The sequence below is a fragment of the Protobothrops mucrosquamatus genome, unplaced genomic scaffold (genome assembly GCF_001527695.2).
Source record: "Protobothrops mucrosquamatus isolate PMUCROS unplaced genomic scaffold, P.Mucros_1.0 scaffold958, whole genome shotgun sequence".
Lineage (NCBI taxonomy): Eukaryota > Metazoa > Chordata > Lepidosauria > Squamata > Viperidae > Protobothrops > Protobothrops mucrosquamatus.
The window spans coordinates 348,386-362,588 of record NW_015387202.1 but is presented as its reverse complement, the minus strand read 5'-3'; the positions used below and the strand labels follow the sequence as shown (position 1 = coordinate 362,588).

At 39.9% G+C, this 14,203-nt stretch overlaps 1 protein-coding gene across 1 annotated transcript in view; it reads right to left on the bottom strand.

Moving 5' to 3' along the window:
* The window catches only part of LOC107290706 (cyclic nucleotide-binding domain-containing protein 2-like), a 37,684-nt gene that overhangs the window by 1,196 nt on the left and 22,285 nt on the right, over positions 1-14,203 (bottom strand). Inside the window, 3 exon segments of the mRNA XM_029284799.1 lie at positions 2,327-2,466; positions 3,785-4,032; positions 12,318-12,479. Of these exon segments, the coding sequence (XP_029140632.1) occupies positions 2,327-2,466; positions 3,785-4,032; positions 12,318-12,479 (550 nt within the window).

Sequence of the window (14,203 nt, the reverse complement as noted above, 5' to 3'; positions counted from 1 at the left end):
TCCCCCCCGATAAAACCGAATTAAATCAAATTTTAAAGTTGTGTCTCTGTCAAATTGTTAAAAGATAAACCCCAAATAAAATCCTCCCTAGGTCAGGTCCGCTTGCTGGAAGAGCCATGTCTTGAGGGCGCGACGGAAAGCAAGAAGATCCGGAATCATCCGGATCTCGGGGGGTAGTTCGTTCCAGAGGGTAGGGGCATTCTACACCTGAATGAACTCATCAGACATGGTTGCCACATCCCACCAGCATCATTCCCTCTTCCCTGTAGTATTTAGAAAGTCATGATGGCTCTCCTTGTTTCCTTTTGTTTCTTTTGGTTGAAGCTTCTTATCTCACCTGATGCCTGACTTGTATTTGTAGGCTGAGATATGGCATGTATGCAAGATCTAACCTTGGGTTGGTCACCGGGACCAGAGGTTTACTCTTCCGAGCTTTCGAACTCATGCTGGAGCCCCCATCCTCCCTCTACCGGAAAATGTGCTTTGGGCTCAAGTTTCCTGAGGATGGGCTTCAGTAAATCTCTGATCCCGGTGACTGACCCAGATTGGATTTTGCAACATTATCCTGGGACACATATATTTGCCTCATTTTTGGTATGTATGTATGTATAAATTCATTATGCCCACGGGAAAAGCACTTTAGATACTGTTCTTTGTCTCTACACTTTATCTACTTCCTGTTCTTGACAGTTAGTCAAGTACATTGCATGGTGGGGAGGAAAGGGAGAGTTAAAGTGCTCATTGGGATTTGATATACAAAAAGTGCTGAAGTTGAATCAGCTGGATTCCAGACTGACAGTTCATGTTTTCCCACCCAGTGCATGTCTATAGAGATTCCACAATGCTGGACACACAACTCTCTGTTACAAGGATGAGAACTGTTCTTCTATTAATCAATTCTCAAAACTCCCTCAGGCCCTTTGCTCCTTGCAACCACCATACTAAAATTGCTCTCACTGGCACACAGATCCTCTTGAACACTCAGAGGTACTCATAATTATTTAGTAATGATTGTTCAGTACTTCGAAAATAAGGCATTCCTGGCTCGAGCTGCTGCTTAAAGTTTTAATGCATTAAAACTGTTTTGGGAAATATTCTGAATAATTTGGGAAGGGTAAAAGATGTGGTTAAGGAAAAGTTTGGTATTTGGAGGATAAAGTAACCAGTAATGTAACCCCACCTTTTCTATCTTTTGCTTTCATACCCATCCATCCAGTTGTTCTCTAGCTTACTTACAAACCTGCCCTTACGTATTACAGTGTGCCTAATTATGAAGGAGAGGACAGTGTACATCTGTAATAAATATTGGAGAATAGGGAAGTTAAATTTACATAGTTATCCTTAGATCACCTGGTTAGGTCAGGAAGAGAGTTAGCTTTTAAGGAAACCCATGTGTAGCTGTGGGTATATGGACCATTTTTGTTAAAAGAAAAAGAAAGAAAAACCTGACCACTTTGTCTATTTTCAAATATGACTTAACTGTTTTCCTTGGAAAGGACAAACATAAGTAATCTTTTGAAGAATTTTATCAGAGTGAAAATGCCTGATGAAGAATATTAAGGAGACTCTAGTGATTCCAATTCTCCCTATAGACCAGAGGTCCCCAACCTTTTGGGCACCAGGGACCAGTAACGTGGAGAGAGGTTTTTCCATGGACCGGAGGGGGCGTGGTTTTGTGTGCTGCCTGCATCCCGCAGATGGGGCGTTGCTTGTTTGTGCGGACTGGTTGCTGGCATGCCGTGGCCCAGTATCGGTCCATGGACCGGGAGTTGGGGACCCGTGCTATAGACCAAAGGATTTCCAATTCCAGAATGACAAAAAGTGTATATTACTAATATTAATAGCAGCAGTAACACTACTGTTTAGCTGTTCAATAGATAAATTGTCTTTTTCCAGCAGAGCAAGACGGCTTCCATAGGGATCCTCCTTCATTTTATCACCACAACCACAGTCCTGTGAGATAAGGGAGGGCTGAGAGCATGGGACAAGCCCCATCACTCAATAAGTTTCCATAGCTAAGCGTGGACTTGAACCAGGGTCTCTCTAACCCTAGTCAAGTACTTATCCGCTGTATCACACTGGTGATAATTCTGTAAAAGGATTCTTGCTTTCTTTTTCATCCCAAAGAAAAAAGTAAGCCAGCTGCTTGGAGTTCCACACATAATTTTTAGATTTGAATTCCATTCATACTAAAGAAGTTCTGCAAGACCTTCACTAGATACTGAAAATGCTGCATAAATCTCTTTGACCGTGATTCATCGTTGATCACGAGCGTTTCCACACAATGTTGTCAAATTCAGTAACTGCCAAGCTCAACTACACCCACCTGGGATATTTAACTTTTAGCTTGTTCAATTTCATGAGAATAACGTCATCAGCCCACGCCTCAATCTTTTCCTTTTTCAGTCGGATTAGCTCAACTCCATGACTGACCATGACGATGACACGACTGTCTTCCAGATTTACCTAAGACATACAAACAGTGCACACCTCTCAGCTTATATCGTGGATACAGTGATACAGTGGCCATATGTTCTTTATTCTAAAGAACATTCCTTTATTTCAGAAAGCCATCCTTTGGAGTTATTTTTTTCAAAAACTCAACTTTTGTCCTTTATTTAACTTTTAACATACAAAGAGTACCGTTTAATGCACAATCTGCAGGAATATTTGCTTCTAATAGCTTTTTATGCTTTTTAGATATTTTTATTAGAATATGTGTTTTGTAAAAAAAAATTCTTGGTTTTCCTCTTGAATCTTCTTTATAAAGCAAAGTTATAACATAAGCAATTAAACATTTTTATCCTTAGGAAGCTCTTTCAGACTTTCCCCTTTATTTTTTCCAAGAAAATATGGCCATTGTAATCTTGGAGCAACTTTTTAATGTTTCCAATGGTCCAATGGAATATTGGGCAGGGGGGGATTCCAGTGCTGCATTCAGACCATTTGATACATATCATTGAGATGGGAAGCAGGGCAAAAAGCCACTTCCATATAGATTCAGGTTTTTCACAAAATCTAACTTTAAATCTTTAAACGTATATTTTTTTTCTTGATATAAGGAAAGATGTGCAACAACTGGCATTGCAGTTGCTGAGTAAATACCAGCAGCTTCCTATCCCTCTATTCCTATTAGCAGAAAGGCTTTAATTATGTTGGGGTACTATAGAGCAAAATCTACAATCTAAATTTCTAAGAATTAGAATGAATTAATTAAGAATTAAGTGTGCCTAAAGTGGTCCTTTGTCACGAAGATGGTGTGACTGGAGACCAGAAGGTGGCTATACATATTTTCATTCTGGTTGAAACTATTGTTTTCTTTTCTCTCCCCCCCCCCCCCGCCATTGTGCTTGATCCTTGATCCCCTTGAATCAACTTGATTATTTTCTTTTATTATGTATGTTTTAATTTTTACTTTTTAAAAATGGAGTTCTAGTCATTGATCTTGATAAAGTCCTATACAGTATATACACACACAGAGACAGCCCACATATGGTTATCAAGTTATATAATTAATGAAGTAAAGGAAATACACTAGATCCAGTGGTGCGATTCAGATATGTGAACAACCAGTTCTCTGTGTGGATGCCGCTTCTGGAAATCCATTCTGGACATGGACAACAAAAAATTAGCTACCAGTTCTACCGAACTGGTGCAAACTGGCTGAATCCCACCACTGACTAGATCACACTTATTCAGGATTATTTTTGCTTTTTTCATGTTAACGTAGCATTGTATCTTTATTTATTACTATCCCCAAGTGCCAGCTTACAGATTTACTTACTATGTAATCTCCTTTATAGAATTGATCTAGTCGGATATATACAGCTGCAGCAACAGAATTTGGCATTTCTCCATAGGCTGTAGAGTGTGCAGATTTCTGTCTGAATACTCCTGATACAACGTTCTGCACCATCTCTTGTTCATCAGATGGTACCAGTTCCTGAAGGATGCTTGAATTTAAGCAAATAAACTTAGATATTAAATCTTGCTTGGTCGATGTAGGGTTTTACTCTCAAACAAAGACCAATACTTTCCCCTCTGAATTCAGAATAAGAACCAACATAAAACAAAAAACAAAAAAATGAACATCTTCAAAACAAGGCAGCCCCTGCTGTTATTTTCTTTCCCTATATCAGCCCTTGGAGGAAGACCAAATCAGGAAGCAAATTCTGCAGGAGAACCAGAATTCTACTTTATTTAGGTGGGTTCTAATACAAAATCCTGCAAGTCTGATTCTGCTTTTTCTCCTCTCTCTCTTATACCCCAGGAGGCAGGGAGGACCCAACCTGAGTCTCCTCTTAATGCACTCTCTATTCCCAAGATTTAAGGAATACATCTGTCCTCGGTTTCTGAAGATTTGCTTCAAGGCCATTTCTCTGCCTCTCTATATACTAACATTGAGATGAGTCTGAACCACAAATCTCACAGTCCCCAGCCAGCACATGTCATGTTGGACTGCCTCAGAACAGCAGGAGAGAAGCAACCTAGAACTAAGAAGAAATTTCCTGATGGTTAGAACAGTTAATGGAACAACTTGCATCCAGAAGTTGTAAATGCTCCAACACTTTCCCCTTTTCAAAGAAGAAGTTGGACAACCATTTGTCTGAAATGGTATAGGGTTTTCTGCCTGAGCAGGGGGTTAGACTAGAAAACCTCCAGTGTCCCTTCCAACTCTGTTATTCTGTTAATTTGCAGGGAGTCCAGTTAAGCAAAACTGCTTTATTACAGTCACCCTTTCCCACAGACTCTAGGTGGCTTACAAATACAAATATAAATCAGTAAAAATATATAACTTCATAAGCAGCCTGTACTAAAACAATCAAAGAGTAATAACTTAAACCAAGGGCCCCACAATTGCAGGCTGGGGAGCAAAGCCAGGTCTTAAGCACTTTTTGGAACCTCAGGGGGGAGGATGCTGTGCGCATCTCTGGGGAGATGCTGTTGCAGACAGTGAGGGTCCATGACAGAGAAGGCTTGCTTCCTCAGTCCCATAAAATGATATTTAGTAAAAGAGACCTGGAACACATCCACTTTGCCAGAATGTGCTGGGCAGGAAGAAACAGAGATAGGTGTTAATTGTTCCTTCAGGGTTGGTTTCTCAGTTCCCTTCGCTCACTTCCTGGCCATGTGAGCCTCCTCTAATCCAGAGCAAATCCAGAGAGGAGAAGGTGCAGCTTTTCAGTTATACTCTAAAGACTCCTTCAAGCAATGTGCAGGTAGCTAATGGGCTGTTATGACCTTGCAGGAGCAGTCTGTAGATAACACCTCATTTCTCATTGAAAGAAGCACAATTTTGTGAAAAGGAATAATATATTTTCAAATATAAACAAATTAAAATGAGAAAGAAGGGAAATACTGTGGACATAGTTTACTTAAACTTCAGTAAGGCATTTGACAAAGTATACCATAGTCTACTTCTTTGTAAGATAGAAAAATGTGGGATAGACAGCATCACCGCCAGGTGGATTCGGAACTGGCTGACCAGCCACACTCAATGTGTAGTCCTCAATGGAACTACCTCTAAATCAAGGGAAGCATGCAGTGGGTTCTCTCAAGGTTCTGTCTTAGTCCCAGTACTCTTCAACATCTTCATAAATGATTAAAAAGAGGATATAGAAGGGGAACATCAAATTTGCAGATCACACCAAGCTGGGGGAAATAGCCAACACTTTAGAAGATCGACTCAAGATATAGAAGGATCTTGAGAGACCTGAACACTTATTCAACAAAATGCAATTCAATGGTAAGAAAAGTAAGTCCTCCTTGGGCAAGAAAAGCCAAATGTACAAGTATAGAATAATAGAGGTTATTTGGCTCAATAGCAGTAACTGTGAGAGGAATTCTAATGGACAACCGTTTAAATATGAAGCAGCTGCCAAAAAAACCCCAATGCAGTCCTAGACTGCTTCAATAGAGGGATAATATCAGGATCACGTGAAGTGTTAATACCAGTTTATAATGCACTGGTAAGACTACAATTCGAATACTGTGTCCAGTTCTGGTCACAATATTAAAAAAATGTTGAGACTTTAAAAAGAGTGCAGAGAAGAACAACTATGATGATAAGGAGCCTGGATGCTAAATTATACAATGAACAGTGGCAAGAACTAGGTATGTCTAGTCTAACAAAGAGAACGACTGGGAGTAACATGATAGCAGTGTTCCAATATTTGAATGGCTGTCAATCCCCTCTTCTCAGGCTGTCACTTGAAGGTAGGACAAGGTATAATAGATGGAAGATTATTAAAGAAAGTTTCAGCCAAGAATTAAAGAGAAATTTCCTGACAGTGAGAACAATTAATCAGTGGAATGGCTTGCCTCCAGAAATTGTGGGTGCTCCATCAGTGGAGGTTTTCAAGAAGTGTCCAAAATGGTACAGGGTCTCCTGCTTGAGCAGGAGGTTGGACTAGAAGACCTCCAAGGTCCCTTTCAACTCTATTATTCTAATGTTCTATGCTCTATGTAAATAAAATGAGCATCCATAAAATCTTTTGTACCAAGGGTGCCAATCAACCCTGATATGACCATCAAGCTGATATGCTGCCAATGTTCCCATCTCCTGTTTCATTCTGGGTGGTGAGGATAGCAGGAGTGGGGGCTTGGTTGCAGAACATGTTTCCTAGGAATTTGACCCCCAGGTCCAAATTAAGATAATCCTGCCTTGGATCTCATCCATATAAGAAGAGAGTAAGGAAAAACATATCAAGCTTTCAAGATATTCTATAATTACAAAGTTCCAGGAGTCCTTGGGGTGTCTGTTTCCAAATCTAGCCTACTTCAAAGTGTTGATATCAATTTTGCATGCTTTAGTACTCTACTCAAAGATACATCTAATCATGCCTTTGATTGTGGAAATGCGCATCAGATCCTTGGGGGGGGGGAGTTGCCCACAGAACTTGCTAAAACATTTTTACAACATTAATAGCAAGTGAATGTATAAATAACAAACTAACGTAGCATTTGGGACTAGGCTTGCCCAAGCAAGAAACAGTCCCTTCAGTATTTCTTCACTTTCATGGGGTTTTGTTAAAAATGCTTGTACGAGCCCAGGATCAATTTCTCACTTTTACAAGTCATTGTGAATTTTTTGTGACATGTCGACCAGCAGAATTTCCTATAGATCGCTCCAGAGTGAATTTTGTTCCGAGCCAGCTGAAAGAAGGAACAGTCAAATGAGCTGTGCCAGTCACTGAAGGCAACACTTCTTTAACGGAAAATTACCAGAACTTTAGATAAAGACTTAGAACTGATGCTGTAGCTAGGAGAGCAACACTAAACCAAGAGGATGTATAGCCAAAGCTTGTATACTATAGTATAGATCTCTGATTCTGTTGCTGCTGTAAGTGCCACACCTGTGGAACTGTATGCCATGTGGCAAGCAAGTGCCCAAACTGGTCAAAAGTCTCGACTTCAGGAAACATGGCAGACTCTTCTCCCAGGAGTGTAACAGTGGTGCCCTCAAACAATTAAGCAGAGCTTAGACCTGTGGTGGCAAACCTATGGCACGCGTACCACAGGTGGCACACAGAGCCCTCTCTGTGGGCACGCGCGCCATCGCCCCAGTCCTAGACCTTCAGCTGGGTTTTATAAAACCTTTTCGCTTTAGGCCTCTGCCGCCGTGTGCAAAAAAATAAAAAGTTTCAATCAATTAATTTCAACTTCTCGCAGGGAAAAAAAAAGATCTCACAAAGTTGGAATTGATTGATTGAACTTTTTAGTCCCACCCAGTCTGCCGTTACCACCGCAGCCATGCCCACCCAATGGGCCACACCCACCCAATGGGCCACTCCCACCCGGCACCCGACGGTACATAAGTGGGTTTTGGGTTGCAATTTGGGCACTCGGTCTCTAAAAGGTTCGCCATCACTGGCTTAGACAATCAACAATAGGCAAATTATCCCTGTTACTCTTTGTACATCTCAGATATACAAATACAAGGCTCTGCTTTTTTTAGATTTAGATTCAGCAGCTAACTTCATAGATGAGGCCATAGTGCAGCAATTTAAATTGTCCACACTGTTTATCAGAGAAACCTATGTTTGTGGAAACTATTGATGGAAAATGGCTTGAGCTGGTCCTATTCTACAACACACAATATTTATTTATTTGTCTGATTGATTGATTTCTATAGCTGCCCATCTCAAGAAGCAACTCTGGGCAGGGTACATTATAAAACATTAAAACAATCAAGACAGCACAAAATAATATATATGATACCAAGTAAAACTGTTACTATGGATGGTAATATAGCCAGGCAACAAGGCTCTTAACACACTCAGGACTCCAGGCCCTCGGTGTCGGAATCATCCTGATATCTGAAGGGAGAATATTTCAGAAGGCAGGTCCCTACCAACCAATATTCCTTGGCTGATGGGATACCAACCTGCCTGACCAAATTTGATGGATAGAAATATCTGGGACCTGGCCCCAAGCCATGAAGGGCTTTAAAGGTGATAACCAGCACCTTGAATTGCATCCCAAAACACACTAGCAACCAATGCAACCCGTGAAGCATTGGTGTTACACATGTGGAATATCCAACACCCTTTACTACACATATACAGTAGCTGCATTCTGCACCAGTTGAAGCTTCCAAATGCTTTTCAAGGGCAGCCCCATGTAGAATACATAGCAGTGGTCCAGACAAGAGATGACTTTGCAACTGATAATAAATGATCATATAGAATTATTATCACTTGGCATCACAGCTTTCTCTTTCCCCACTCTGCTGGGCATTTATTGGCTGTAAACTCATGATCCAGATGTCCACTGGGAGCCAGAGGCTGTATCTTTTCCATCACAAAAGTGTCAATAGCAGAGTTGGAAAGGCTCCTGTTTTTTCCATTTAAATTTCTAGGATCGCCTTTTGAATTCCCTTCCTTAACAACAACAACAAAAAAAAAACAATCAACATGCTTAGGTTGCTGAAGTTTTTGGAGAGGATGGAACAAGTACATTACTTCCTCATGCAGTATGTAACTGTATTAAACATTTGAAACTGCAGCCCTGATTCCAGCTAAGGGACACTATTTCACATCTACTCAAGAGTTTGCCACTTTAAAAGTATTTTTGGTGGACAGTCTGAAGAAAAGATTCATACAATCTTTATCCTCACCTTTATCTGCATAGAGGTAATCTTTGGTTAACTACAGTAATACTAATACTAATACTACTACTTCTAATAATAATAATAATAATAATAATAATAATAATAATAATAATAATAATAATAATAATAATAATAATAATAATAATAATAATAATAATAATAATAATAATAATAATAATAAAGTTGGAAGGGACCTTGGAGGTCATGCAAGAATGAGAAGGAATGAAATAAATAATTTGGATCTGCTGAAACACAGTTCCAGTTTACCATCTTTTTCTTCAGCCAGTTTTTATTATTAACATAGCTTCCCTTGGTTCAATTGTTTTGGTTTTGAAGAAAAATGAATTCTAAATATTTAGAATAAAGCTGGGATGAGATTGAGGAAGAGGACAGGGCCCTTGGGACTGCAAGCTCAACCATTTGTTTATGATACCCATGTCCCTCCAGGCTTGTCAAGGCTGCTAGGGAGGTGCTATGTGATTGGATCCATGCAGCAGTGTCAGTCTCTTTGAGGGAAGGAGTGTTTCTGTCTGCCTTGAAGGAAGCACAGTGCACCTCCTCCTGAAAAAGCTACTGCTGGATCCAACAGTGTGGAAAATTTCTATCCTGTTTTCAATTCTCCTTTTTAAGAAGTGGTAGGGCTATAGCTCCAGATGGCCCTTTTGGAAACATCTTATCCAGAGTAGGGATGGAGCGGTGCTGCCATCCTCATTCTCCCTGATCTCTCAGTGGCTTTCAGTTGATCATGGTGTTCTTCTGGACCATCTGTAAGGATTAGGAGGGGGCAGCATGGTGTGGCAGTGCTTCTCTCCCTTTCTCTGTGGGCAGTACTGATAATAATGATAATAATAATGATAAAGTTGGAAGGGACCTTGGAGGTCATCTAGTCCAACCCCCTGCTCAGGCAGGAAACCCTACACCATTTCGGACAAATGGCTGTCCAGTCTTTTCTTAAAAACTTTCAGTGTTGGAGCATTCACCGCTTCTGGAGGCAGGTTGTTCCATTGGTTAATTGTTCTAACTGTCAGGAAGTTTCTCCTTAGTTCTTGGTTGCTTCTCTCCTTGATTAGTTTCCATCCGTTGCTTCTTGTCCTGCCCTCAGGCGCTTTGGAGAATAGCTTGACTCCCTCTTCTTTGTGGCAGCCCCTGAGATATTGGAACACTGCTATCATGTCTCCCCTCGTCCTTCTCTTCATTAAACTAGACATACCCAATTCCAGCAACCATTCCTCATATGTTTTAGCCTCCAGTCCCCTAATCATCTTTGTTGCTCTTCCCTGTACTCTTTCTAGAATCTCAGCATCTTTTTTACATCGTGGTGACCAAAACTGGATGCAGTTACCAAGGCATTGTAAAGTGGTATTAATACTTCACGTGATCTTGATTTTATCCCTCTGTTAATGCAGCCCAGCACTGAGTTGGCTTTTTTGTTAATGCAGCCCAGCACTGAGTTGGCTTTTTTGGCAGCTGCAGCACACTGCTGGCTCATATTTAAGTGATTGTCCACTAGGACTCCAAGATCCCTCTCACAGTTACTACTATTGAGCAAGGTTATCCCCTATACTATACCTGAACATTTGGTTTTTCTTGCCTAAATGTAGAACCTTACTTTTTTCACCACTGAATTTCATTTTGTTAGATAGCGCCCAGTGTTCAAGTCTGTCCAGGTCTTCCTGTAGCTTAAGCCTGTCTTCTGGAGGGTTGGCTATTCCTGCCAGCTTGGTGTCATCCGCAAATTTGATGAGTTCCCCATCTATCCCCTCGTCCAAATCGTTGATGAAGATGTTGAGGAGCAGAATGCAATAAGGTTTGTCTGGCATGATCTGTTTTTGACAAACCCATGTTGACTTTTAGTAGTGATTTTGTTTGCCTCTAGGTGTTCGCTGATTCGTTGTTTGATTATCTTTTCCAGAATCTTCCCAGGTATTGAGGTCAGGCTGATAGGTCTGTAATTTCCTGGATCCATTTTTTCCCCCTTTTTTGAAGATGGGAACTACATCAACTCTTTTCCAGTCCTCTGGTAGTTCCCCAGTGCTCCAAGATCTTTGAAAAATATAGTTCAGTGGTTCTGAGATTACATCTGCCAGTTCCTTCAGAACCTTGGGGTGTAATCCATCAGGTCCTGGTAATTTGAACTCGTCTAGGCTGGACAGGTGCTCACTTATCATTTTCTTGCCTATCTTAATTTGTGTTTCTATACTGTTTTTTATGGCACTATTTTTGATAGGTTGGTCTGTTTTTTCCCTTTGTGTAAAGACAGATGCAAAAAATGAGTTAAATAGTTCTGCTTTCTCCCTATTGCTTGTCACCTTCTTGCCATTTTCCCCCACTAATGGACCAATCATTTCCTTCACTTTTTTCTTGTTTTTTATGTGTTGAAAGAAGCTTTTTTTGTTATTTTTGACTTTGTTCACAAGCCTTAGTTCATTATGATTATGATAATTGGGACTGGGCTTTCCATTCACTATTGTGATCTGTCTTTTCTCAGCAGGACAACTGGATGAAAACTTCCTTCTTGCAGACCTTGTATGCAACAACTCAATACATTCCTCCATAGATATATCTCCTTTTCAGACCATCCATGGCTACCAGTCCTGCAAATTGCTTTCCCAAGCTCCAGTATCTGCTGTTCCTTGAGGCACAGACTCGCTGCAGGTGAGCCAGGCTACTTAGCTCCTCTTAAAGAAAAACTGCATTTGGCACAGGCAAGTGCACCACAGATGTATCCAGGCAAGAGCATGTCAGGATTGCAATGGAGGATTTGGTGTGGTTTTCCACTGGATTTTTACCTTCTGTCGTGTTGTAAAAGAAGCTGGACATAAAGTTTATTGATCCTTGCCAGTTACCTAGTAAATTAACCCAGCAGCCCTTGGTGTAAAAGTGCCTACTTTGATGAAAATTCTTTGGCAAATTGAAAAACTGGCCTCTCACAGTATTTCTATGATTCGTTTATCTTCTACACAACAGTATCAGAGCCTTATAGCCCCCAGTTCTTGATCACCAGCTTTTTCCTGATCTATCCTCTACCCTGCCCCCCCCTTCAATTTACCTGTATCATGCTTGGATACCATGGCAGCTTGTCCTGAGCAAGGCCCCAGACCTCCCAGGAATGAAAACTGACAGTGCCAACAAATATGCCATCTCTGGAAACCCAAGCAATGCTTTTCTCACCTTTTATCAGGCTTCTGCTCATTTATCACTACACTTTTACAACTCTTATTGGAGCGACAGATCTGCTTCTCATCTCTTTTATGGTTTTCACAGGATAAATTCTTTCTCTGTAAGTAATAGGTTTTCAGGTCCCTCAATTTGTGTCCAGAATAGGAGTTCCACATGCTGCTTTTGAATCTATCAACACAGGCAATCTCTAGAAAGTGGGGGGAAGGAGGGAGAGATATTCCAGAAGTTACTCAATCCAGGTCTATCCTTTGTTTTCATACCTGGGTATGCTTTTAAAGTCAGGAATTAAATTAGAACATTTTCACTTTTCTTGTTTCTTTGTTCTTACAGTGTTTTCATCCATGCAATACTATATTGCAATTCGGGCAGAACACAGAAAAGGCAAATAAATATGATAAGAATGAAGATTTGATAATAGTGCTGCCATGCAGTTGAAGCAAACTTCTGGGTAAAAAAGTTATTAAGGCCAAATGCTGATTCTGAAACATGAAAAAAGGGAATAGCTTTCAGTTGTGAATGATGGAAGTTTTTCTTGTTTTTGTCTCTCTATTCTCCAGTAAACTTTGAAAATGATAAACAAACAAAAACTGTTTTCAGGTTTTTTTTATCCCATTTCCTATTTCTTGCATTTTACCTCAGAATTTGCCCCACCCTCCCTTTCTCTCTATGATCAATGCCATGTATAGTATAGTATATTTTAAAGAAAGGCCCTACTCTGCTTATTCCTTTCCTTCTTCGTTTAGGTGGGCTTCCAGTATTCAAGTATTTTTTGTTTTGTTGTACCTTCTTTAACTAAATAGGACATTTTCTCTCTATCAACCACTATTTTATATAGACTTCCAGTGAAGACTTGGACAGCACCTGACATGCCCAGAGAATCTCCTCTCTCTGGACTATCATTTTTTCCAATTTAACAACAGAAGGAACAAGCTTCTTTTCATTTATTTGTTCCTTCTGGATTAGGGAGAGTCCCAGAATCATCCCTCAAAATCCTCCAATAACAGCAACAGTCTGCAAGCAGTTTTAGAAGCTGTGCTTCAAAATAGTTGGTGAGCTGAAGCTGGGGGGTGGGGCTGAAATCACTTTGTTGTTGGATAAAACAGCCATTTTGGAATTTACTTTTCAAACAGACAATAAGCTGTGCCCTTCGTTTCTTAATCAATTCATGAGACAATATCTCTACTAGTTAAAAGACGCTCTCTTTATTTACGGCTTATCACTCCTTTTTGAAGCTATCACCATCTTTGAGACTTCTTTATTGTTAAATGACAAGGAAATGGGTTGGTGGTGGCAGCTAAAATAAGGAAGCATGGAGTATTTTTACTTTTGAAATATAAGGATAAAAGTTGTGATCTTAATTAACTACTTTTAAAATAATCTATAACTCTGTATTGTTTTGTTGTGGTTGTTGAAATTTTCCAATTTTAATGAACTCTGATTGGCTAGAAAAATAGATAGATAGATAGATAGATAGATAGATAGATAGATAGATAGATAGATAGATAGATAACATTATTTGACCACTAGAGGAAGCTACAAAGATGTTTAACTCTGAGCTGGAGTCTGTCGTCAAAGAAATCTTTGAAAAGTCCATACAGAAAATCATTTATACCATAAATCTGATAGGGTCCAAAGATATTAATTATACAGAGGATGTTTAAAAAGAACAAAAGACACAATTAGGTGTAGAAAATCACTAACCCACTGTGTCAACTTTACAAATGCTGGACAATGCAAATAACTTAATTGTACCTCTGGAATATAAATCTGACACCAGCTTTTATTATGATGATGCAACTGAAACAAGAGTGCCAAGTAAATTTACAACTCCTAAGAGGTCAAGTTTGGGACTTTTTCTTCATGGATATTAAGAAGGCCGAGAATCCTTTGAAGAAAAAAAGATATGATAGA